This window comes from Protomyctophum bolini (genome assembly GCF_963924005.1).
Source record: "Protomyctophum bolini genome assembly, chromosome: 18".
In the NCBI taxonomy this organism is placed as follows: Eukaryota; Metazoa; Chordata; class Actinopteri; order Myctophiformes; family Myctophidae; genus Protomyctophum; species Protomyctophum bolini.
The window spans coordinates 17460368-17488191 of record NC_137879.1 but is presented as its reverse complement, the minus strand read 5'-3'; the positions used below and the strand labels follow the sequence as shown (position 1 = coordinate 17488191).

Sequence of the window (27824 nt, the reverse complement as noted above, 5' to 3'; positions counted from 1 at the left end):
AAATATATGTTAATGACGTTTAGAAGCTTTAGATCACTTTCCTGGCGGTATTTATGTGTGTAATATGTGGTTTTAGATATTTTAGATTGTAGCAGTGAGCCTGTTGTCTCTGATGTAATGGACACTGGTCTCACTACCTTCCTGGACTACAATTCCCATAATTTTTTGGTGCACTGCTCCTCCTTTTGGATAGGGGGGAGAGCTGTCTTACTGAGACAACATGTAGTCCAGGAAGGAAGTGAGCCCAGTGTCCATGACATCAGAGACAACAGGCTCACTGCTACAATCTAAAATATCTAAAACCACATATTACACACATAAATACCCCCAGGAAAGTGTTCTAAAGCTTCTAAACATCATTAACATATATTTTTTTGCAAAAAGGGTGAAGTGTCCCTTTAATTGTTGACGGAATAGTCAGTACATTTATTTTTAGATTTTAATCATCACAGCTTTTTCGTCACAGCTTTTTAGTCGACAAAATTAACATTGTGTCTGTGTGTGTGTGTGTGTATGTGTGTGTTGAAAAAAATTGAATTGAATTGAAATTGAATTGAATTGTGTGTGTGAGCAACAAATTAGAAAATTACAAAGGACAATGTTAACAGCGTGGGTTCAAAAGATCAGCGTTGATAGCAAAACCTCTATTTTCTTCCATTACAAGCAGGAGTTATGCAGTGTGGAGAGATACTGAAATAAAAGCAAATGGACTTTCAATTTTTGTTTTGTTTTGAGGGGGGGGGGGGTCCCAGATGACAGTTAAGTGACTATTCAAGGACATTCAAGTCTTCAAGACCTTTTTAATATCTCAAAAAAGGAAAAAAGAATGAAAGAAAGAACAAACTATTAAAACTGGTCAAACCATGGCCAAATTGTCAAATAATATAAGAAAGAGGCAAACATTGAGAGCCGCTCTGTGCTTGCTCGTCTATTTTCACTTATCAGTAGTAGTAGTCAAACAACATTGAATGCCTCAACTACTACAATTCCAAGTGCTTGTCCGGGTGGGGGGTCTCCAGTTCAAATATGATTATTTTGGGGGGGGGGGCCAGAAAAGGTAGAGGAACACTATGAGTGATTTTTACCTCTAATATGTCCGTTTGCTCCTGCCTGTTCCTCTCCAGCTGTCCCTTGGTCTCTCTCAGCTTAGCGTCCAGCTCATTGGACTTTATCTCCTCCGACTCCTGAAAAAAAAAGAAAGAAAATAAATGGAAAAAACATCAACGCATAAATAAATCATTTAGTTTTCATTACGGTCAGGATGACTCCAATTTGCTGATCAGTCGGGACTGTTTACACAAAGTCGGCTTTCAAATCTGGACAACATGTCCCTGGCTGTGTTCAACACTGTAAACTACTAAGTTTTAATTGAACTCGCGAGAGTGAACAAATGTAACCCAAATAAATGGACCCTCTGTAATATCTGGCTACATTTTAACACTCCTGCGAGTTCAGTTAACGGAGCATTTTACTGTGTGTTTAGCATGGACTAATGTTCTGAGTTGCCACGACTGATTTCAGTCATTCTTTATAAGATTAAAGACTGCACTAGCCTCAACGACCTTACTTATGTAATTTACTGTAGATAGCATGTTATGTACAGTAGACATGAGACTCTATAGTGTAAGTGTATACTCATAGTTTCATTGTACAGAATTGATATTCTACTGTTAGACGGATGTTATGCTCTCAGCTTGCTTGATATGATCCTTGATGACTATTTCTATATATGTGATGTATTACCATGTGTTGCTCTCACTTACTGTAACTCGCTCTGGATTAAGAGCGTCTGCTAAATGCCTAAATTGTAAAGATTATTTGAAGTGAAATCAAATAGCAATAGAATACATGTTCAGAGGCATCTTCCATGGGAATTACAATACAACATAGGTTTAGGATAAAGAGGAAACACAGAGCGAGGCTTCGTGAGATACGTTTTGGATGCCTGTGTTTATTCTGCCAAACAGGTCATAGCACCTTTCTTTTAGGATGAAAGCAGGATTTAAAACTAAGAACTAAGCCATACATACTACAGGTCATGTATCATTGAGGAAATGTGGTTGAACATGAAGTTTGTTCTATGAATGGTGGCAGTGTTGTGTACTGGCGATGAATGAAGCATGACTTTCTCTGAGAAATGCTCATTGACAGAATCTAACAATAAGAGACAGACATTGCAGACAACTCTTTGCTGCCATCTTAAGGTCAAACGGAAAACTGCTAGCACCACTAGAAACCATGGTGAAAACACTGAACATAATTTATGTCAAATTGAAACAGATTAGACCTGGGACCCTCATCTGAAAGGATTGAGAGCAAGAACCCTGATAATGCAACGTTTGAGTTAAAACGTATCAGATCTACAAGCGCACAAAGTGCCACATCATAATACTGTGTGGGGTGGGCTTGTAGATCTGTCATCTTCTCACACACCAAACACATGGTCAGAACACACACCTGGTAGGTACGGATCATGTCCTGGCAGTTCTTCCGGATCTGTTCCGTCTCTTCTTTAGCCTGAGCCAGTTTGGCCGTGGTTTCCTTCAGCTTGTCTTTAGTCTCCTACGCATGTGCCCACACACACACACACACACACACACACACACACACACACACACACACACACACACGTTTGTATTACCATACTTCATACATGAACATTTGAAAACAGTGATTTTATGAATGTCATTTTTTTTATCGTAAGCCTAAAGTCAAAACGACGCAATGTGGGCTTGTGAATTACTTTCTTTTGGTGCAGGACACCAGCACACAACTAAGTGTAAATCAGGCCATCTTCTAACTCTAAAAGTAGTCTAAAACTCATATTTAAGCTCAAAACATCCATTTGTCCTGTGAGCACCAGGACAATGGTCCTCACAATGTCCAATTCTTACTTGTGGGGACATTTGGGGCCCTATTTTCGCCAGTGCTTTAACCCTTATCCCAATAGATAACTTTTCTTGTGACCACCGCGCTCTGACTTATGGTGCGTTACCCGTTCAAATCATATTATAGAAATAAAAGTGCGACCCATTACCCCTCCTCCATAAACTTCTTTGCCTATTTCATTTTTTTACCATTTTGAAAAACATTTTAGAATTGTTCAACTAGTCGATCGACTTTGTAGATTTTAACTAATCAAATTTTGTTTTTTATAGTTAAAAGAAAGAGAAAAAAAAGGCAAAGAAGTTTAGGGATAAGCACTGGCGAAAATTGGGCCTCACACAAGTATACTAATAGAAAAACACGTAACAGTACACAACCATTACTTTTCGATCTTATTTCTGTGTGGCTGTAATGAGGAAGTTGAAAAAGCCATTTCCTCACAGAGACAAGCGGCCCATTAGGACCCATCTGAGTACATAAACAATCATGTCATTTAAAAAAGAAATCCAAAACATAACCAGAACGTTGATGGGGAAACGTTATCGGCCACCACCTCCCTCTCATTTATTGGCTGAGGTGAAAAGCACGTCCTGTGTTGAACGTTTACTGAACTGCCGTTAATTAGAAACACGTCAGATAATAATGTACGTGCAGAGACAATGATAGAGGGACAGGAACTGAACCATCCAAAAGTGCACGTCACTTTATTTCGTTTTTGAGGGGTGCTAGCCCCTCCTGTATTCAGCTATTAGTGTAGATCTTTGTCTTACACAAACATTACATTTCCATTATCGATGAATGGAGAATTTACGTCATACTGTATGTGTCTGAGCAAATCGGCTTTGTGTCTATTTTTGTCCTACACAAACATTAACTTCCCATTGACAATGCATGGAGAATTTTACGTCATAGTGTCTATTTTACGTCATGATGATGTACGTTCTTTTTCTAGCCAGAGGTAGAGGAATAGAGTTAGAGTCCACATACAATCAAGTAGAATTAATGGCTATCAAAGTGAAATTACCAGTTGCAATTAAGTACGTTTTCTTACAATGATTTAATTGAAGTGTCCGTCAGTCAGCAATTGTGTGATCTATCAAAATGAAACTCACAAGTGAAATTGCTACTATATATTCACATATAGAAACTCAGTTTATCCGTTTGTAGAACATAAGACTTATGGGGACAGAGCCTGCAAATGGACTCTTCAGATATCTTCCCAAATCTCACGAGAGTGTGTTGCTGGGATAGAGAAAGGTTGACAACAATGTAAATTGTCTCACTCTTCAGTTTGTTTGTTAGATGTAGTTCTAGTGGGTTGTAGCTCTATTAGGTTTTCTGGGTAATGTAGTGTTGTTGTCTCACCTTGTGGCCGTCGGCTTCACTCTTCAGTTTGTTTTGAGCCCACTTGATTTTGATGAGCTGCGAGTTCAGCTCCTCCTTAGCCTTATCCAGTTCTCGACTCAGCCTGCTCACCTCGCCTTCCTGACACACACACACACACACACACACACACACACACGTAAGGCAGTGTTTCCCAGGTTCTGGGCCTTGCTTGGGACAGCATCACATAGGGGTGAGGCCTTGTGCGTTTATTTGGAGGTTAAAAAACAGGAAATGGTCTGGCAGTGAAAAGGTTCCCCTCTCTCCACTTCAATGTTAACTGAATTTTTTGTATCCATTTATATCGGATTCTTTTCCCAGATTGCGTTTTGTATCAAAACAAGATTTATCCATGGCTCATAACTTACACAGTTACAAAATGTATGTTTTGGGTGAATTAAAAAAAGATTGCGGCTAACATTACATATTGATGGTTTGTTGGTTGAGAGATCCAATTAGTATACCCAGTTAATCATATTATTGTCTGAATCATTAATCTTAAATAAAGGCCAATTAGTACATTATGAATATGTTAGGATATTGTTTATCCATGTTTAACCTTTTACCTAAATTATATATACTGTTTGTCCATTATACTGTAACAATATCTCCCCTCACAGAACCGAAAGCCCCCATATTGTGTGCATTGGACACTGATTTTAAGTTGATGCTCTGGAAGTGTTGAGCAATGGATGGAAACTACCGGATAGAAGCCTCATGGCTGTATTTTGCGTGTCTTAAGTACCAGGTCTTATTCCCTAACTTGAGTAAACTAAAGACCTGGAGGCGTGATCAATGCTCTTTGGCCACTCAGAATAGCCAAATGGCATTGATCACGCCTCCAGGTCTTTAGTTTACTCAAGTTAGGGAATAAGACCTGGTACTTAAGACACGCAAAATACAGCCCTCAGTGTCCATGTGTCACCACAGTTCCATATTCTCCATATACGTTGTATGTGCTTGTATGTTTTCTGTCCCTACAGGTTAACTATGACTAAAATTACCATAAAATAACCCTGAGGAAAAGCAGAAGTTACTGAGGAGGGGACATACAGAATCGATGACTCTTCGGAATACACCTTTTGCATTGTTAAACAGTATATATGGGTGAGGGATAGCATTTGACCAATTGCGCAGACTTCTTGCCCTGCCACATTGGTGATTGTACTTAACTGGAAGGGAAAGAAATTTGACGCCCATGAGATCTCATGTAATTCACATTATCTTCATTCTATTATTCAATCTGTAATACTTGTTAAACGTTATGCAATTTGATTAAATACATGTTAACCGTTCTTAAACTTCACCAAATAAAGGACACGCAGAGATAGCGTGCTCCATGAGGGTATTTTAAATTGTCTCACAGCACCATTTGTTTTGTTGTCATCAAGAGGCTATATACTTCAATATACATTGCTAATTTTTGGTTTCCGGCCGGGAGTTTTCCGGGCCGGTCTACAAAATAGGATTTCCGGCTGGAAAGATCTTGCTAGGGAATGGAAACACAGACTGAAACAATTCTGGCAGGGAATGAGTTGAAAGCTGACCTTGCCGTCGTAGAGCTGCTGCAGGCGTCCTTTCTCCTGGGCCAGCTGGTTGCCTCTGAGTGCCTGGCGGTCCACCTCCCTGGTGGCCTCCCTCAGCCTCTTCTCCAGGCCTTCCTTGTCCCGCCGCAGGTCCAGCGCCTCCTTCTCGCCACGCACGTACTTCATCACCATGCTCTCCTTCTCCTGGCGCGCCTCCTCGCACTTCTTATTGGCCTAGAGATGCACATTGCACACACAATGACGAAAACAAAATAACATCCTCACTTTAAGATTATTATTATTTGTTTTTTATCAGCTTGCAAGAGCTGATCAATCATCAGACTTTCTAGTCACTTTTTCTAGTAGCGATGTAGTGGCGAGATTTCCATGATTTGCTGGAATCTAAGCCAATGGGAGACTAGCCCTATACGGCCAAAGGGACACTAAGCCCCACGGCCAATGGGACACTAACCAAAGTGTGTGCAGACAAGAGAGTAGAGACTGCATACGTGACTACAGAAAGCCCCCACTATGGTACAATATTATCATCTTCTGACAATTTTGCCACTATTCTTTTTGTTGACTTTAGTTCTGCTTTTAACACTATTCAACGCCATCATATGAGATATGATCAAGAAACTGCATCAGCTCAACATCCCTCCACTTCTCATACACTGGACTCACAACTTCCTGAGCAATAGACCACAAACAGTTAAAGTAGGTACATGATTTTCATCAACTGCTATCACCAACACAGGGGCCCCTCAAGGCTGTGTCCTCAGCCCCTTCCTCAGTCTACACTCTATACACAAATTACTGTATTAGCCCCTCACCCACTAACATCACATACTTTAAATACTCTGATGCCATTCTCGGACTGCTCCATGACAATAACTCTATTACGGTCTATCAGAATACCATTTCTCATTTCACACAGTGGTGCACTGACAACTATCTAGAGTTGAATGTGGTCAAAACAAAAGAACTGGTCATTGAAACAACAACCAACACTGGACTTAACCCACTCCTCATTAATGGTAAAACAGTAGAACAGGTTGACAGCTTCACATATCTTGGACTCGCACTGGACAATAGACTTAGGTTTGATCAACACATTACATCTATCCAGTCACGCTTTCAGCAAAGACTCCATGTAATCCGTAAATTAAGATCATTATCTGTTGCTCCTCATCTTCTGCTATTATTGTACAAAAGCATTATTCAACCTGTTCTGTTGTACTGTTCTGCATGTTTCTACACCATACTGTCCATGCCTAATAGGAACAAACTTTTCAGTATTGCTTCCAAAATCATCGGACTTCCTACACCCACACTTTCTGATATGAACAATAAGGCCATCACATGACTAGCACTCTGGATATCAAATGACACTGATCATCCTCTGTATCGCTTCTTTAACCTCATGCCATCTGGACAAAGATACAGAACCTTGCCATGGAAAAAGGTCAGTTTTAGTCCCCTCAGCCATCGCGGCATTAAACAAACTGCCCCGCCGATAGGATGGTTCTGTACACAGTGGGGACCTCATGTTTTGTTTTTGTTTTTTGTATTGTCTTGGTCTTATGTGCTCTGTGTTGTTTTTGATGTGGGTGTTGAACAGTTTGTGAAGACAAATATCCTTCGGGACAATAAAGATTATTATTATTATTAAGATTATGCTTTATTCCGGTTGATCGGGTGCAAAATCAAACGTAATGCAAGCTGGTATATAATGACTCATTATATGAGATAATGGCTCATAGCGCGCCACCGAGTGGCGCGCTATGAACTTGTAGGTCTGCTATTTTTGAAAAATTGTTAAAATGTGCCTCAAATCTTTCAGAAAATTCTCATGAGTCATCATAGCCTAGTTTTTATGTCGTTTTCGTCAGTGGAAAAACAGGTAGTCGACGAACATTTTCCGTCATAGTTTTATTCGACAAAACTAACACTGCGGAAAAGTGAAGTGAGTGGTAAAAAACAACCCCTGCTGTGAGCCATCATCATGTCCATGGCGGTCCAGCTGCTCGCTGCACGGGTCATTGAAGAGCTGCTCTCTGTCTCTATCTATGTTCATTCCCCACGCTCAACACATCACCCCACACTGTTCCAACAGCACGCCAGACAAAACCCTGCTGCTTCCAGGGCTGTCACCATTTCACTAAATTTAACCCATTTTGACCTGAGATCAGATTCTAAAAAATGTCTTCTACATCCTGACAGTTTTCTGAAAAAGCTATGTTTCTGTCAGTCGTTCGTCGTTCTTGATTTTTCAAAAATAGCAGACCCTCAAGCTCGTAGCGCGCCACTCGGTGGCATGCTATGAGCTTGTAGATCTGCTATTTTTCAATAGCTAAAGCATAACATAATGCTAACACCAAAAGGGGTTCCCGCCCAAAATTGATTAAGTTGACAATTTATTGTCACACAAATCATTTTGCAAACGTGGAAACGATTATGATGATTTATGCAAAAATCATTGAAATTATCTCAAATAGTTGCGATTGTGACGTGATTGTGTAAGAATTGTGACAGGCCTGGCTGCTTCACGTCTGGCCAACTATGTTGGTTCTAGCAAGACAGTGAGAGAGAGAGTGTGAGAAAATGTCTGTGTACAAAGTGAGAGTTGTGTGTGTGTGTGTGTGTGTGTGTGTGTGTGTGTGTGTGTATTATCTGTAACAGACAAAGACTTATTCACATGTCAAGACAAGAGGCAGTGGTATAATTGACAGCTAATTTTGATTCAGTTATAGTCATACTGTCATAGTCTTTTAAATTCCATTTAGTTTGAATTAGTTTGAATTGAATTTATATCTACAGGTGATTTAGTCGACTAAAATGTATTTTGGCGGACTACTATTATATGGCGTCATAATGCCTGATTTATGCCCGAGCATGACACCCACATGCAACCAAGCAAAAAATTACTTTTCTTCAACTGGATCTCTTCTGCACGAGCTACATGTTGTCAAGATTGTCAAAATATATCAGTCAGTTTTAGTCATCATAGCTTAGTTTTTATTCTCTCTTGGAAGAGCCACCCATCGACTAATCTAATATACAGCAACCTTCCCTGTGTTTCTTCACTAGTCCGTTTCCTGATGATGAGTTTTTATTTTGTTTTCGTCAGTGAAAGGTAGTCGACGAAACCTTTTCATCACCAAAATGGACACTGGACAAAGATATTGCAGTATTGTGCAATAGATCTCAGCCCATTTTAATGCTAATCCCTTCAGACATAAACTGCAGTTCTGAAGGCCTGCAGCCTGAGTGCTGACATTAAAGTAAAGCTTTCCAAGAAACCAGATCCGCTGCTAAACCCCATGTTCCTTTTTTGTGGTCCACTGAACAATGATATTGAACGTTGTAAAGTGTGACCAGACTGTTGGCGGCAGCCGGAAGCGCCTCAGTGCCGTGTTAACCCTACAGATTTGGTGAAAATAATTAAATGTGCTCGTCTCTCTGCTGTTCACTGAACAAGCCATTAGGTCAAACGACGTGGCCGAGAGTGTGCGAGACCGCTCTGCTTGTAGCTTTGGACATAATGCTGCCTAAATGATATTATGATTAGCAGCAAAAAAAATGACATTTGTGATTTTAAATGCAGAATGACTTCATGTTTCTCTCTATTCTGGAGTGTGTATTTGGCAAAAATCACAGATCTACAAGAATACTGTATATACCCGGTGGTTCTCAAACTTTTTGGGCGGCGGGCCTGCAACCCCTAAAATTATCATATTTGGACTGGGCCCCCCCCCCCCACCCTGACAAGCACTTGGAATTGACAAGTACTTGGACATCATCATCATACCCGGAAGTTATGCGCAAACACCTACCGAGTGGCAAAAAACTACTTTCTGGCCTTGACAGCCCATACATCCAAACAGAACAGTCCTATCCGATGCATTAAATGACGTTGAATGCCGTTAAACTCACTTTGACACTCACTTTACCACACGATTTGCCACTCACTTTATGCATGCGCATACCCTCTATTGTAGGAGTTGAGGCATATTTAGTTTGACTCGGTTCCACAGAGAAATATGGTGAAAATAGCCGATCTACAAGCTTACTACGCCTTGCAATGCAAGGCGTTGTCAGCTTGTGCCTCTTACTTATGTTATATCTGGCAATTGCCCAATGTTTGACCATTTTTATAGTATAGTTTGCCAATAACGTTTTATGCAGTATTAGTATTATTTTATACATCATCAAAATCATGTGCAAGGTATTTAAAAGGTCTTCATATATTCCTGAAATTGCCACTTTAGAAATGTGCAGATACCCTGATTAATAAACATATACTGTATTGGTTTGTTTTGTGAGAATACAACGTTGCGTATTACGCCAATCATTTGGAGACCCAACTGGGGATTCCAACCCACTGATCTACAAGACCGCTGTCCAACCCGAGAGAGGAATGCAGACTCTGTGGAGTCACGCTGCTTTGGTTGCCAAAGTCAATAACTGGCAAGTGTCTTTGGGCTTTCAGGACAGTTCTTCTACTAGAAGAGCAAAATAAATGTTGAATGAAGGCTCTGTTACCCTGCTGCTATGTGCTGCAGTTGAATACACTTGACCATGACCCATTCTGTCTACATAGAGAAATAATACAGGTTCACACCCAGGTCAAAACTCATATTCTTCTACAGGTACAAACTAGTAGAGGACCACAATGGATTGAATGGAATGCATATTTGTACTTTGCTGTACTGTTTGCAAACTGTTAATAAAGTATTCATTCAATCAATCAGTCAGTCAATCAACAACTAAATACATCGTTTACTATCATGTTTACTGAGTCACCAGACATCTTTTCATATTTTAAAAATTAAAATGTATTATTTATTTTTGCCTCTGGGGCACCACCTCTTTTTATTTGTATAGAGACAGGAACTCAATTTTGCTCCTCTCCTTTGTTATCCCTCTTCCTCCCAGGTGCTTCTGAGTTTATTCCTACTAACAACGGCATAACATGTTGGTTAAGTGGTGCTGACAGATTCTGTCTTGAGACCAGCTTTTTTTAGAGTTTTCTGGAAAACGTATGTTGCTAAATATAGGCCTTTAGCTAAAACAGAGATGCTTTCCCGCTTTTAATTCCTCCTGCACACCTACTCCGAAACCCTGTTCGATTCCTGTGGGCTTTTTATTTTTTGTGATGTGTCCAATCAAACACTCTTTTTGTGGGTTTTTACCTGCTCCAGGCGGTAGGCAGCGTCTCTGTGGACCTGCTGCAGAGCTGCCTTAGCAGCCTGTTCCTGAAGCACCTGCTTGTCCCTCGACTCCCTCAGCTCCTTCAACAGCTCCTCCAACCTGCCCTCCAGCTGAGAGGAGAGGAGAGGAGAGGAGAGGAGAGGAGAGGAGAGGAGAGGAGAGGAGAGGAGAGGAGAGGAGAGGAGAGGAGAGGAGAGGAGAGAAACATTAATTCCAGAACATATCATATTTAACAAAGAACATGTATGTTCGATAAAGGTGTGGTTCAGAATTCCACAGGGTTATAAATAGAAACAGGTTGCACAGTGACCACACCTGTGTTGACCTGCTTAACAGGACCTCTAGTGCAGTGGTTCTCAAACTTGGGGTCACAACCCTCGAAAGGGGGTCCCCACATTTTTACAAAAATTGAGGGGTCCCCGGATGATGAGCTTAATGTGCAACATTGTTTTCTGCATTCAACAGTGAACAAACCAAAATTCAGTGTATTATAGGGTATCTGCACAAAACAATGTTTTGAGATCAGGGAACAATGACACATTATGCACACAGTCAGGGACTGGGACTGTGAGTCACATCAATGCCGCCCCCAACCCCTTGATCTCTTGTATTAGCCTGCCAGCCTTCATCTGCCTTTGCAATGTATATGCATATTGCCCCAGGCAGATTAGTATCGCACCGCAAAGCTACCTTTGTATAATATTGTATGTCTTTATAATATGTCTTGATGAATGGAATACAGGCCCACAATGGAAACAAGGCCTCCGGTCTTTTTGGGTTATCCTCTTAGCATTGTTGTATAACTACAGTATACCTCTGCAAACTATTAATAAAGTATGCAATCAATCAATCAATCGCTCTGTTTAAAACCTCCCTCAAAACCCACCTATTAGAACTCACATTACCCGCCTAATTCTATTCTGTTTTTGTTTTTTAATGTTTGTTTAGAGCCTAATTAATTAAAAACATCCCCAAAATAAGTTTTACTGCTCCTGGCGGAACGTTCCGTCATCAGTAAGTCTGAAACGGTGGGTTTTGAGTGTGCTTCTGAACGTGGTGAAGGTGGGTGCAGCTCTGATTGGAGTTGGGATATTCAATAATAGAGTACTGAAGTCCTGACGTTACTCGCTCATCCTCTGGGTTGTGGAAGTAAATTCTCTATTGAGAATAACATTAGGCCAGCTTAAAATAGTCTCTTATAAGCATTGTGGTCCAAAACAAATAAACGAGATTGCCGATTATTGTCAGGGGTATGGGTAAAAAAAAGGCGACAGTAACAGTTTCTTGCCGTAGGTTGATTCTTCACATCCATATCCGGATGTGTAAATTACGCCAGACTTCGGTGATCTGTTGTTTTGAGTCAGCGACAGACCTTATGTACGGTGTTGATGTGTTGTCTCTCTGTCTCTGCTCTCCTCCTCAGCTCCTCTCTCATGTTGTCCTTCTCTGAACAGATGCCCACGATCAGCTCCTGGTGCTTCTTGTTGTCATCCAGCAACCTACACGTGCACGCCACGTGCACGCGCACACACACACACACACACACACACACACACACACACACACACACACACACACACACACACACACACACACACACACACACACACACACACACACACACACACACACACACACACACACACACACACACACACACACACACACACACACACACACACACACACACACACACACTTTAGGATAGATTCTTACAATTGTTAGATTTTTTTTTTGCCGGCTAGAGCCAAAACAATTGCCAATCTACAAGATCTACAATCTGCAGCCAAATACATATAATTTTAGGGGTTGTTGACATGAACCAGTTTGAGAACCACTGCCCTTCTCGAGTCAGGAAGGCACAGTAGCGCTCAGCAGACTGGGACTTGCATGGGTGTTCTCGTGCACTTTCCTCCCCAGTGGGTTGGTATATTGAATTTAATTGAAGCCGATTATTAGCATTTTTGCCAGGCTTAATGTCTTAAGGAATCTGTGGTGCCAGTGCCATTTGCAGTCTCCAGTTTGGCTCCCTGGGTATGGACAGTTGAGACTGAATAAAGTAGCTAGACAAAAGCAGGATTATGAATGGAAATTACATTGCTATTTGGCTTTTAGGCCTCGTAAACAAAAGGTGCACAGAGCAGATATGACAAAATAACTTACATAATTGTATTTAATAATTTATACTAATACTTGAACATGAATAGTGGAAATAGCCGATCTACAATGTCAAAACGTGTCAATTACAATTTATAATTTAGGCATTTAGCAGACGCTCTTGATCCAGAGCGACTTACAATAAGCAACAAAACAAAAACCATGGCAATACATCTCATACATAAAAAAGTGGTTATCATGAAACATGCATAAGCTAAGGGCGTAACCGTGGAATATCTATTTAATTAAACTATACATATAAACTATACATACCGGTACTATACTATACATATATACTATAAAGTGCTATGACTACATAAAAAGGAAGTTTGTATGACTCTGTATAAAATGCTATCTAAGTCTAAGTGTCACGATGTGTTGCATTTAAAGTGTTTTATTTTTTAAATGTATATAAATATATATATTTTTTCTTTTCTCAAGAATATGCAAAAAACTAAAGTGATCATCTCAAGCAACCGGATGAAACATTGGATTGATCACATTTGGAACCGACCGTTTCAGGAAATGTATTTATTTTATTTCCTGGCAGTCAATGTGTACATTTATTTTAAAACATAATAATGAAAAAAGATGCAACATCATGGACACACAAGGTTTCTGCCCGGCAGTGCAGTGCGGTGCGGTGCAACCTGCTGCTCACCTCTTGATAGCCTTCTCCTGCTGTGCATACTTCTGAAACGCCACCGTGGAGCCGTCGTGGTCCTCCAGAGACAGACCGTTGACCGCTGGGAGCTGGCCGCCCCGGCTGGGGGGCGAGCAGTGGCCCAGCAGCTCTGACTCCAGCTCGTCCAGCAGCAGAGACTCCTGGGAGGCACAGCGCTGGATCTGAGACATGAGCCTGCGGCTGCAGTCCGTGTCGTACGGGCTGCTGGACGAACAGCTGTTGTTGTTCCGCAGGGAGGTCGGTGTCTACAGCCGGGTGAGAATGGTTTAGAAATAAATAAACTTTTAGTTGGCCCATTCAAACCAGGGAAAGCATCTCTCATTTTAGATTTTAGCTATACTCCATACTGTTTTTTTTAGAAAGCTCTTAGGGTTTAGAACAGTGGTTCTCAAAAATAGCAGATCTACAAGCTTGCAGCTGTACATCTGCTGTTTTTGATGATGGGGTCCACTCCAAATACATTTCAAAAGTTTGAGAAATACTGATTTAGAAGGCATTTGTAGAATGAGTTCTTAATTTGGAATGGGGAAAAATCTGTCTAGTTTGTCTGACCTGTGGATATTTATTACAAAATAATATATTTCTAATCAAGTCAAACTACAGGGGAAACTGTGCCTTTCTTTGTCCTGTCTCCAGGTTGACTGCAGGTGTGTTTCGGTTCTGGGACCTTTGTCAGTGCTATAAGGCCATGGTCTGCTTGTTTCAGCTAAATCTAGGAAGTGACCAGAAATTGAATGGAGCAGCAGAGAAGGGCAATGGCACTGCCCTGGAGAAGGGCCAAGAATAAAAGGTGAATACTAACTAACCTTGGTCTGTGGGCTGCACGCCATGCCAGTGTCCGACCCGGGGGTGGAGGGCCCGTTGGAGATCCCCGAGGTGGAGGTGGAGTTAGTGGGCGAGTTATCGGGCGAGGGGGAAGAAGAGGACGGCGGTGGGGAGGTGGGGATGGTGGCGGTCATAACGCGGTCGCTTGCTAGCGACGGCTCTGCGGCGGGTTTGTCAGCTAAGCTTAGCGGCTGCAGCGCTCTGTCTGGGTCTGTCCCCATGTCCAGAGTGCAGGGAGGGTCTGTCCCCATGTCCAGAGTGCAGGGAGGGTCTGTCCCCATGTCCAGAGTGCAGGGAGGGTCTGTCCCCATGTCCAGAGTGCAGGGAGGGTCTGTCCCCATGTCCAGAGTGCAGGGAGGGTCTGTCCCCATGTCCAGAGTGCAGGGAGGGTCTTTCACCATGTCCAAAGTGCAGGGAGGGTCTTTAACCGTCCCCAGAGTCAGTGTGCTCTCCAACATTCCTTCCAGAACAGACAGTGACGAGCTCTCTACCACGCTGACGGTGGCGGCTGTGGCGGGCGCCGGCGGTAGGTGATCTTCGACCGACACTTTACCACCACCGTCGCCGTAGTCTTCTTCAGGAGTCAAAGCCCGACCCTCTGACTCCGTCTGACTCGGCACTCGTGGCGATTCTGTCTGGGTTTCCGCTCCGCCCGTGACCATGGTACCTTCGCCGTTGACCTGTAGAGGTGGGTGCGATAGTTAATCAAACTAATAAATTATTGATATATTACTGATTATTAAAACAGTTATTGATCATTTTAATGAAATAGTCGATTGATCTTTGTGTTGCGCGCTTGTCATTATAAGTAAATTGAAAATAAATAAATACATTGAATTGTGTGTCACAATGATTACATAATCGCAATTACAGATTTTAGCAGAATCAGCATAATCATTTCCATGTAAGTTTTCTGCAATCTGCAATAGTAGACATTGCAAATGTACACGGTCAAAACGGATCATAATGTGATGCATTTTGAGCTTGTAGATCGGCTATCTGCCCTGTTGTGCAACTTTTATTTACGAAGCCTAAAAGCCAAACAGAAATGAACGTGTTCATTCATAATGTTCCAATAATGTTCAATAACAATGTTGTTAATCACCATTATTTGACTGACAGGTGACAGCTAGGTCTGTCATAATTATTACATAATCGCCTACACAATTATTTTTGCATAATCGTCAATCGTTTCCATGTTGAAAAATGTCAATACAAATCAAATAAAATAAATAGATCAACTATGTCTGCTATTTTGTGCATATTTTTATTACGATGCCTAAAAGGCAAACAGAAATACTAAACATTCCGATGTTCAATGGAAAAAACACAATTAAATAGTTAATCGCTATTAATTGTGACCGTGAACTTATGTGTAACGGTGACAGCCGTACCTGTGCATCACGTTGCTCTGGGTCCTCCTCCTGCTCTGCCTCATGTCCACTGTCCAGACAGTTGTCTTCTTCTTCTTTACGTGTGTGAGACGAGGTGTCCAGCTCTTCCTCTGCCACGGAGCTCCTCTCTGTGGAACCTTCCATCATGACAGCATGGGAACCTTCTCAACTCCACATCTGTGGACAACAAGGAGGAGAACAACTTAGATCTAGGTTTCCTTCAACTGGGCAGGGGGTCCGGGACCCCCTAGGGCACGGGTTCCCAAAAGAGAAAATTGGATGTCTCTCCCGGGACCAAAAACAAGTGGGGAAAAAAGCTCACAACGTCACAAAATGTATCGCGTTGTGAGCTTGTACATCAGCTATTTTCACTACTTCTTAAAAAGCGTTTTAATATATTTTATGGAATTTCTGCCATTTAAAATACATTTATTTTTCATTTCCGTTTCATTTTTTTTATTCGTTTGAAAATCTTTGAAATAATTACATAATTAGGAAACAGAGAAAATACACAAAGCACAAAACACTCAAAGCTGGACATAGGAGGGGCTAGCGCCTCTCCAAAACTAGACATTTCAGATGACTAAAATATGGCAAAAGGCTTTGACCAGAGGGAACTGCTTTCTAGTTTCTATAGAACCCAATTTTAAGCCACTTTTTCTGCGAACTCAAATCAGGTGTTGACACTAAGGGTTGCCCACCTGCCCCTGGCTTTCAGGTTGCCCGACCAACCAGGCAAGTGCTCGTTTGAGAGGGGACGCAACCGTCTATAAACACAACACGTGATATCTGTCCGACTCCAAACACCTGAACGTGGCCAGAGCGCTCTGTGGTCTGTGGAATGTAAAATAAGAGAACTGTTTACCTAGAATGTGCTGTTTTCACTGTTGCTACACTTAAAAACATGAAGAATGAACGGTCCATAGTCATATTCATAGCTATGTAGCTATTTGACATAAAAATTGAGATATGACATTGACAGGAAGTTTTTAAAAGAAAAGTGTTAAATTGAACAGTAATTCAAATTGTACTGTACATATCATTTTATAATGAATGATTTACTTTTCAGGCAAGTGGCCATATGTGCAAGTGGCCACACCTTTGGGCAAGTAGAACATAACCCGGGCAAGTAGAACATAACCCAGGCAAGTGTCTCTGAGACCTTACTTGTCAACCCCATGTCCAAATATTCAAGTAATAATTGGTCATCATCACTAACGTTCATTATAAGCACTGTCTACAGTGCTTATAAGTGTCTCAGAGGAGGGCTGTAGACAGTTAAGGAACCTGCCTACCATTGATGTCGGTAGGTAGGTTTATCATTAAAATACATTAAATAATTCATTAATCAATCTCTATGCATTTGTCATGTCAGGAGAAATGTTTCAAGAGCATCTAAACTAAACAAATTCAACTAAATTAAACTAAACTATTGAATATTTTTTAGGCTTTGTAAAGAAAATAATAAATAATAAACATAATAAAACCATATACCATGGCTAAAATGGTATACTCTTTGAATGTTGCTTTAAGTAGCACAGCGCACCATGGGTGCCATTTCTTTTGAATTCACTGTATGAAGATTTTCCAACAGATTAATAATTAATCCAAGTGAACAGACACATTATGCAACACATAATTGCTTGAATGCTTGCGTTCGGGTGACTGTGAAATGTGAAGAGTGACAGTCCTGGCAACAGCCAGATACAATTCACACAGCGGCAAAGGACAGATCCATCCATCTATCTCTCTCTCTCTGCATTACCTGAGGACATTCACATTTTAGGATGAAGATTTTACGAATTACAGTTGTTTTTAATGTAAGCTTTTTTCCCCCGCCGGTGCATGACACTGGCACACAACTATGTATAAATGTTTTACTCTAATTCCAACCCCCTAAAACTAACCTCTAAATGTCTAATCCTAATGACAACCTCAATAGTTTTTTAATTGTAAAGGATATTTAGATTCTCAACCGTAAAACAACTATTTGTCTTGTCAGGAAAATACTGCTCACAACAGCAAATAGTTGTTTCTCATATTCTACTATACTTGTGGGGATTGATTGATTGAAGTATTTATTAACAGTTTGCAGAATTACAGTACATTTCAAGCACAACTCAATACAAAAAACTTTGGTCCTCACAGGTATAGTAACGCACACACACACACTAGAGGGTGCGGTGCTGTCTGGCGACTGGCATAGATGCAAATGTGATGAAATTCTAGTTGCGCCTGTGTTTTGTGGAGTCAGTCTTTGTAGGTGTGATACAAGGCAGGTACACACGACACCCACCCTCAGGCACGATACTCACTACCCATCTACATCTGGTCCATTCACAGAAAACCTCAGACCTAAAACAAGGGATTTGTAATTGGATCCGGAACCAGAAGAACAGGAGGAACCATCCATTCCATCACATTTGGAACCATTTCCGGAACCGGGTTTTTATAACGGACAACTGCTAAAATCAGGCTTAAATTAAAATGTAGTCCAGTCAACCACTGTACCCATGCGCAGTACTGCTTCCGTAAGATTGCATTGGGAAAACATGGTACTGGCTGACTTCATAAGCTTTGTAAGCAGTTGTTTCACCCCTATCTCAAAATGTTACGTGCCTGTCCTAAGTTTATCATCTGTAGTTTGTTTCTGATACCTGTACTTTTTGGAAACGATACTGTGAAAATTATCGTCACTGTTTCTGGACGGCTCAAGTCCCGTTCTACTGATGCAGGGATATCCTGACACGGAACCTCTTCTCGGAGCTAACGCGTAGATATGAGGTTCCAAACAGAGCTAACATTACCCATCTTTTCCCTCTATAGCTGTGGTCACTGTGGTGGTGTTACTGTTTACCTGTGCAGAAACACACTGCCTAGAATTCTTACAGAGCCAATTACATCCAGACAGGCATCAGGAATCCCTTCTCAAAAATCACATATTTAAATAGGCTACTGATATGTTCCTCTAATAATTAGAGGAACATATCAGTAGCCTATTTAAATTAATGATCTAATTCATCGACACACACATAACAATAAAGTACAACAACACCAACCTACAAAAACCTAGACAGACCTAGGAGGTGCCTGCCATGGCGTTTGTTTTATTCCAACCTGATTCAGAGTTTGAGCATTTTTAAGTCTGGTCAGTATCTGGTTAAAAAACAACATTATAGGGGATTGTTTGAACTTGAATTTGCATCTTGTTTTTTTGTCTAACTGGGAGCTTGTTTTGGGAGATAAGAAAAGCTGTCTTGCATTTCATAAAACATGTTTCTCGAATAGATGAATTTTACGCATATTTAATTTTCTTCAGGGAAAAGTCACATACTGTGCCTTTAAATTTAACTTTTTACACATATTTGTGGTTCACCTTTCCGCCCCACCTCAGAATAGAATAGATCATATACCTAGTTAAGGAATTTGAGTAATTGGAAGCACTTGTCTTGAACCTACTGTACCAGCTACTGTACTGTAAGATAGTAAAATGTCCATTTCCTTGTGCGGGAAACCGCTGTGTCAGCAGCATTAGAGTAAAGCATCATTGCATCATCAAGGCCCTCTCACTTATTACATAATCACTTAATCACAAGAATTTGAGATAATCTCAATAGTCTATGTCTATATATATATATATATATATATATATTATATATATATATATATATATATATAGTTCTTATAGTATAGAATAGTTATTTTTTATAATAGTCATGACCATGTCCATGTTCATAATATATTTCCGAACATATCCAATAATAGTGGAAATAGCAGATCTATAAGACACACATCACATCATGAATCATATTTTGAAAGGAGCAGACCAAGTACATGCTTTCTATTGTATTGATGGTTAAAGTAGTTTAACTGTGTGAAAATACACATTAGCATGAATCCAACACAACGCTACACAAGAATAGTGCTGTCAAACAAGTCTATGAAGCCAGCATCTATGAAATCTACAGACAGTTTAATCTGCATCACAATTATATACAATATAGTTGGGGGGCAGCGGTCTCTGCTTCATCTCTCTCTCCCTCTCCCTCTTCCTCTCTCTCCCTCCCTCTTCCTCTCTCTCCCCTAAGGTATCCTTGGCCTGAAAAACGTTGCAGACCCCTGGGTACATGGCGCTTACAAAGTCAGGTAACCGACAGTTATGTATAAGGGATGTCCCTTTTTTCGTTCCCAATCCAATTACAATTTCTGTGTTAGCCGATACCGATACCGAAGTGACTACTGATACCAGTGTTCTGATCTCATGTTGTATGTATAGCAAACTCCACATGCCCCAACATTATATTTACCTGCCAGTGTCAACCCTTTACCCTGTGTCGGATCAGTGGTTAGACTGGCATATTCGCAGATGCCGATATCAACTGATATGACAAATAAGGGCTGATACCAATACTTTTCCGATACAGATACAGTATCGGGACCTCTCTAATAATAACGTATGTACAATGGAGTTGTAAACGACATGAAACAGATGTACCGATACTAGGGGTGTCATGATATAGTAACTGCATCGAAAAATCTATTTTCATTTCAAGAATCAAAGTATATCAAAATGTAAACAGCAACATTGACTTTGTATCGTATCGTTTTGCAATGCAAATAATTGGTATGTACTATGTAATCATTTTGCAATGCAAATAATCGATTGTATCAAATACTAAGAACTTGTGCCTTGTATTTAGCAGTTTTAAGGAGAAACGTGTTCAAATATAATGTCTATGTATTTGCCAGAGAATCACTGTTTACATATTTATATCCATATTCATACTTTTCCCCTTACAAACCCTGCACTATATGCACATTCACACAGATTTAATTTCTTTGCAAAATAGTTACTGTATTGATTTTAAATCATTGAATCGTATCGTATCGCCATAATTAACCAATATTGTCCATGTATCGTCAACCATGTATCGTGATACGTATCGTATCGCTGTTAAAATGTATCGCTACAGCCAACCGATACCGATTACACAGAACTTGCATATTGGTCGATATACAGTTTACCGATCCGATACCAGTGTGTAATTAAAAACAAATATAGGACAAAACATACATTAATCACTTCAGTCCAATTTAAACTTTGGCCAATTGAAAATGAAAATAGCAGATGCAAGCTCACAAGCTCACAATGTGTTGCAGATTGGCTATTTTCAAATACTTGTGAAATAGGACATTCTGCACAATGAGCACTTTTACCTTTTCCAAAAAGTTAATTTTGATTACCTGACTTTCACTTGTAACTTATACAACCTACATTGCAATATTGATACTTTTGTTAAGTAAAGACATTTATTTTTTCCACCACTGGCAGTATAGCAGCTAATGATATGAATGTGACAGTTATGCAGTGAAACACTTGTGAGGTACATCTGCCAATAGTTACCATATTACCATTATTTAAACTAAGGCTATTTGAAAGTTGTGATTAAAGCTTTGATATTAAACTTCATCAGTGATTAATCTGATCTGTTCATCATAACAAGATGGTCAGGTGCATGTCATAAACAAAGCTGTCACCTTTAGCTAGCATGAAGCAGGATCATGCTGCACTTATAGTGTCACAGACAGACAGTACTCTAAATACACACTATTATCACACTGTGAAATTCTTTACTACTATACACACACAGTCTCTCTCACACACACACACACACACACACACACACACACACACACACACACACACACACACACACACACACACACACACACACTGCACGACAAGTGACGTTAGCTAGGCTATCAGCAGTGTTAGCATTGTTGTGCCTTAGCTCGTCAGCTAAATCAGCAGTCTAATATCAATATTTTCATGTGTGCGTGTGAGACAGACGTAGGCTATGTGACATGAAAAACACGTCGTTAAACTACCCAGCAGAAAGGTATTAAGTGTTGTGTGACCCACCGTGCGAGACAGCTCCATGCCAGTGAGTGTGGTCGGTAAACAAGGAGACAGAGGAGATGTTCATACGAGGAGAATGTTACAGTGACGAGGAGAAGATGTTGTGTATTTGAACCAACAGTCACATTTACACCGGGCGCGTCAACACTCACTGCGTGCGCACAGGACTTCCGCTATTGAGGATTTCAGAATAAAACCAGGATTCCCGTCGACTGTGCGCGTGCGTGCGTGCGAACAACAGGAATATGCGTGCGTGCGATCAACAGGAATATATTAATTTTCTTCGTCAGAAAAGTGTACACTTATTAATGTAATACACATTTCATAGTCATAAAGTAAAGAATCTTGTGTAATATCGCCGATATTACATCGGCGGGTCAGTCCGTATTCCGTAATTACAGACTGTGTCAGTCTTGAGCGCATGATCTATCTATTTTGAAAGCAAAATGAGTCCGTTTCCGGCATTGTATCTCGTTCTCGCTGTCATGACGTATCTGTGATCACAGCTGTTCCGTCACAACTGTGACACATCAACAAACATGGCCGCTGCCTCATACCCAAAACCATCTTTGCTCATACGACATGGGGTAATTATTTTAACCCTCAGATACTAATGGAAATGTCAATTACCTAATTTACTTTATGCTATCTGTTGACAGGAGTTCCCAAACGTGTAAAACTCCCTCCCTCATTTACTTTCTCTAATAACAACCTAAAACATGAATCATGGAAAAAACTAAAGTTGTCCTTTAAAAGTGTTTGCTCAAGGACACGTTAGCTTTCCTTGAGCCACTGCCGCCCCCAAGTGGTTCAAGTGGAGATGTTCAAAACAAAATGTTTGATGTTAAAAGGTTCAAGTGCTTACTGCATCAAAGGTAACCACCAACAAAGAAAGAAAGATATAATAGAAAATCTACGAGCTCAGATCGGCTATTTTTACAATATTTCACAATATTTATCAGTGGAACCGAGGGGGGGGGGGGATCACGGCCTTAAAAGGTTGAGAACACTGCCCTAAAGCAATGATTATCAGAACATAGATCTATTCATGATCTATTTAATGAAAAAGTTTCACTTAAACCCTAGAATGCATTCAACTATGAGGAGTGGCCCCCTGCTCCATGGTAGGCTAAGTTGAATGCATTCAAGGGGGCCCTCATTCTGGTCTGTCATGTGTCCGTCAGTGGTAAGCCTGGAAAAACTTTAATTTCCTTCTACCAGGTTAGCAAGCAACAGGTTAAGTGACACTGCGAAATTGGGAGCGGAGGGGGAGAGAGATTTCTCTATAGTCTGTCTGTCTGTCTTCCCCCCATGTGTTTTTTGGAGGGAGAGGTATAGGGCAGGCAGCTCACCTTATAGTTTCCATTCCAGAGTGCAGGCTGGTAATTGTGTGTTGTGTGCTACAGTGCTGGTAGATGTAATGACATGGTGTACATAGCCACAATACAGCAGCCAGTGTGCTGGGTCTTTATACATCTCTTAAAGGGATATTTCACTTTCAAATATGTTTTTGGGGTCATTTTCTGGCTTTTGCATTTCACCCCAGACTGTTTTTAAGTGGCCTCATTCAGTAGGCCTACATTTATTATTTTATCTCATTATTTGAGATTCATTTGATCAGACATCCCCTTCCTATACCCATTTTAACTTTGAACTCTATAGCTAGTTTAACCATGATGATAGATTAATTGAAAACACCCGTCCTTGGTTCCACTGGCAGTGGTGACTGATATTGTCCTTAATGTGTGAAGAGGCTGTGGTTACTTTTTCCCATACATTTTTATAATATTTTTTGGGGGAAAAATAGGTCTATCATATTATTATATTGTTAATGACTTTATTAACAGTTTGCGTGGACAGGCTTGTTTCCATATAAGTGTCCTAACTAACTATAACTACAGGTAAAGTCCGGCAGCCGACAGGCTTCTTTTGTTTAAAGTGGGAAATTTGGTATAGTATTTTTTATTGGCCTAAAATATTGTTGTATACATTCATGAATCCACTTGCTGACCAGCTGTCGGTATTGAGCAATTTAATGGTTTTAGACGGGTTTCTTGTGAAGTTGTGACCCTCCCAATTAACATCCCGTATAAGGCAAAAAATTCAAAAAAATCAAACTTTCCTTATGCTTTAAGTTAATTAAGTAGCATGTGACATGTCAAACTAGGGGGTTTTCATGATTCTGAATCCATGATTCCAAGCATTAGTTTTGCACAAGAAACACTCCTTGTGCTAAAAACGGCTGTGGTGCCCTTTCAGAGCAGATTTGAAGGAGTCATGGGATTCACATGTCTTAATGACTGTTGGTAGGGCGTTCCACATTTTTGTGACATAGGAGCGAAAATAATTAAGTCCCTTGTTTGTGCCGAATCTGGGTTGCACATGGTTTGTTGCACTCCCTCTGGTGTTGTGGGTGTGGACTTTGTTTACATTAAGGAAGTATTTGGACAGGTACATGGTCATGGGTATCTTGGTGGTGTATCGAATCTTGTGGACCAGACCCATTGCAATTTGCAAGATGCTGTACTCTGTCTTCGACCCTAAGCCATTCCAGCCTGTCAAAGGCAGGGGTGAGGTGGGTTCGGGGGTGAGGCCAAGTAGGAGCCTGACTTGTTTTGGGAAGTCTGGAGCCTTGTTTTAAGGGCCTTTGATGTGCTGTGGTACCAAGAGGTGCATGCATAGTCAAAGAAACCTTGTACTGGCTCCTGTTAATAGGGTCTTCAATGTGTTTTTGTTGACCATTAGTGAGGAGATCCTGTAAAGGAATCTAACTAAATAACTTACCTAAAATCTTTGCTTCTGAAGGTCGCTGGCATAAAACATTTTCAGATGGGGGAGGGGGACGTAACGCGAAGGTTTGCGGCCAAATAGCAATTTGGGGTTGCTTGACATGTATTCAATCAATCAATGCGGGGTAAAGTGACGAATAGCGACCTCTGGAGGCTAATAGGTGACAGTAGGTCTACCCTACAGTTGTAGATGGGCGGTCCAATAGCAGAATAGAGGTCTCCTCCAGCTCCCGTGTGAGAAGTTTGTAGTGTAAGGGACGGGTTTGGAGTGGACGTGCGTGTGCCCAGCTGATCCGGAGTCTGGAGGACCACTAGGGAGTTTTGTGACATACTGGTTTGTTTTGTTTGGACGTGTCTCAATCTGTATGTGTAGGCTACATGCCTACTGATCCGGACACTGACTGTGGAGTTGGGAAATAAGAGTCTGCAGAGAGAGGACAGCTTCACTACGAGTACTGGACAGCGCATGGTAAGATCATCATCAATTCATAATAGTATACTTACAATCTGTTATTAAATACCTTTTCATGGATGTTAGAATACCTGTGCAACCTGCAGCAACATATCGAGATGACTTCTATTAAAGGTTGGGTATAAGTGATTAGGCTGTACCTTCCCAGCTGTGTTAAATAGCTCTATTCTGATAGTGATCACAATGATCACTATATCAGTGATCAGTTTGTTCCTTAACACAGGAGTCTACATTAGGCTCTCTCCTGCTCTTTAATAAACAGGACAGGTTGGGATAGAACTTTTATCCAATCAGGATAGAGAACTCATGAGACAGGATACAGATTAAACAAGTGAAATTGGAACTGATGACACAAAGAAATTAACCGACAAAATTGGAACTGGAACAATGTGAGTACTGAACAAGGGTAACAGGTACGGTCGCCCCTTTTCCATCTCGCCCAAATACCCTCACTTCCCCTACTTTAAACATGTTTAAGTTTGTAGGCTACTTAAATCAGAAAACATGCTTTCAATATGGAACAGATAGACTATAGAGTTTATTTTTATGTCATAACCTATAATATCTCAAGTATCATGAATATTTACATTGTCACTATCTCATATTCAAGAAGTGAAATGCAACATGAGGTCCTCAATGAGGTAATACAAACTAAGATAATATATATATAAACAAACAAATAGGCCTAATTAAATAAACAAACAAACAAACATATAGGCTACATTAATACATGAATGAAAGAAAGAAAGAAAGAAAGAAAGGACAAGAAGCCTTTATAAGCATAACATAATAACTGAAGAAAAAGTATACTGTACGTTTAAGGAATAATAGCCTATAAAGCAAAGCCATTTTCTGCATAAAATGAACAGTATAGCAGCAATAGTGACAGCATCTACACATTCTACAGTATTGTAAAGCAGCATTATTGCCTGATCACAGAGAAGAAGTCAGTTTCTGAAGTTTATTCATACAAAAATATAGCCTATTTATGACATGTATAGGCAATAGTTTCTCCTTTTATACGTGTTTATAGACATAAAATGTGTGGTGTTTTGCAGTTTGAACATTCTTTGTATTTCATGGGCCCATTATAATGTTTTGTTTATCAGACATGAAAGCCATATGTTTAGATATCAAAGCATTTGTTTAAGTGTTAGGTTTGAGTGCACTCAGGATTGTGCATGGAGTCGTTTCTCCTTGTAATTATGCAGACAGACTTATAACACCGTTCAAAACAGAAGGCACCTCATGGCCAACATGCTGGGTTTGCATTCTGAGTTTTTACTGGTGCTATATATTTGACAGTGGTGGAAGCATTGTGTGTGTGTGTGTGTGTGTGTGTGTGTGTGTGTGTGTGTGTGTGTGTGTGTGTGTGTGTGTGTGTGTGTGTGTGTGTGTGTGTGTGTGTGTGCGCGCGTGCGTGCGTGCGTGCGTGCGTGCGTGTGTGTGTGTGTGTGCATGTTTTACTTAATGTATAGGGTAAGTGATTTTCCTTTGTTACAAGTGTTAAATAGCTCCATATTCTTCTTCTTCTTCTTCTTCTTCTTCTTTGGTAAAGAGTATGCATTTCTGGTCGGGATACAATTTTAGTGAGAGAACTCACACAAGATACAGGATAAACAATTGAAATTGGTGGCACAAAGAAATGAGCACATTGAGCAGTCACAATTGGAACTGGAACATCAAGCTAATAAATGGGTACTCTCCTGATTGGCTGATATTTGGCAACCCACCTGAAAATGTATTTTCTGTTTATTAAAGAGCTGGAGAGACAGGGAGACCCCTGTTACTGAACAAACACTCTATAGTAACACCATGAGTACTATCAGCAGAGCTACAGTATAGCCTAAAAAATATTACTGATAATAATAAGTTAAAGTTATTATTTGTCATAGATCTGTCCTCTGCGATGTTGTTTACAATGCCAAAAAGGCAAACGAAAATGTACATTCCATGTATGTTCCAAAGCTCAATGTAAAATAACTAAATGAAATCGTTAATTTGCGATTTTACGAAAATCAATCGGAAACCAAAATGTCATGATTGTGCCAACCCTTCTTAGTATCAGGTCACCATGTCACATAACCTGAGTGTAGAGTAGGAGAATAGCGACACGCTTTGATCTCGCCACAAAGCGTGTGCCTATGGGCTATAGTTCCAAACATTGCTCCTATGGCTGGAACTATCCCATTGAGATAGAATGAGCACTTGCGCATTCCATTGTTACAATGGGAGTCAACGCTAGTGTCGCCACTCTCTTACTATATTACTCTGACATGAACCATGCAGGTCAGAGGGTCATCTGTCAACTATCAGTGATCATGTGGTCAGGTCAGTAAGGAGTAATAGTCCATAATGGCACATAATTGTGCACACTTACCGCCTAAGACAGTGTTTTGCCAAGGACCGCCCATGCCTTCTTCTAATTAGTTGAAATTAAAGAACTGTTCCAGTGCCATATAAGGAGAGTTGCGTCACTGCCGTTCTCTTCATCCGGGCAGTTTTCTACAGCGAATCTATTGGCGAATAGTAAGTGCTGAACCGGAAGTGTATGGAATGTCTATGAGTCTATG

General features: G+C 40.5%; 2 protein-coding genes across 3 annotated transcripts in view; one reads left to right on the top strand and one right to left on the bottom strand.

Moving 5' to 3' along the window:
- The window catches only part of ccdc186 (coiled-coil domain-containing protein 186), a 49294-nt gene extending 27219 nt beyond the window's left edge, over positions 1-22075 (bottom strand). For both annotated transcript variants that reach the window (XM_080788650.1, XM_080788651.1), the window contains exons 1-10: positions 21994-22075; positions 16071-16247; positions 14658-15356; positions 13828-14096; positions 12382-12508; positions 10991-11119; positions 5817-6029; positions 4252-4371; positions 2458-2562; positions 1086-1184 (exon numbers count right to left, since the gene is read on the bottom strand). In XM_080788650.1, coding sequence (XP_080644776.1) covers positions 1086-1184; positions 2458-2562; positions 4252-4371; positions 5817-6029; positions 10991-11119; positions 12382-12508; positions 13828-14096; positions 14658-15356; positions 16071-16217 — 1908 coding nt within the window. In that variant the 5' untranslated portion in view covers positions 16218-16247; positions 21994-22075. The remainder of the gene's footprint in view (positions 1-1085; positions 1185-2457; positions 2563-4251; positions 4372-5816; positions 6030-10990; positions 11120-12381; positions 12509-13827; positions 14097-14657; positions 15357-16070; positions 16248-21993) is intronic.
- Positions 22076-25041: 2966 nt separating this feature from the next.
- Positions 25042-27824, top strand: part of vwa2 (von Willebrand factor A domain containing 2) — a 43112-nt gene continuing 40329 nt past the window's right edge. The window contains exon 1 of the mRNA XM_080789939.1: positions 25042-25248. The gene's annotated coding sequence lies outside the window, so the exon portion shown is untranslated. The remainder of the gene's footprint in view (positions 25249-27824) is intronic.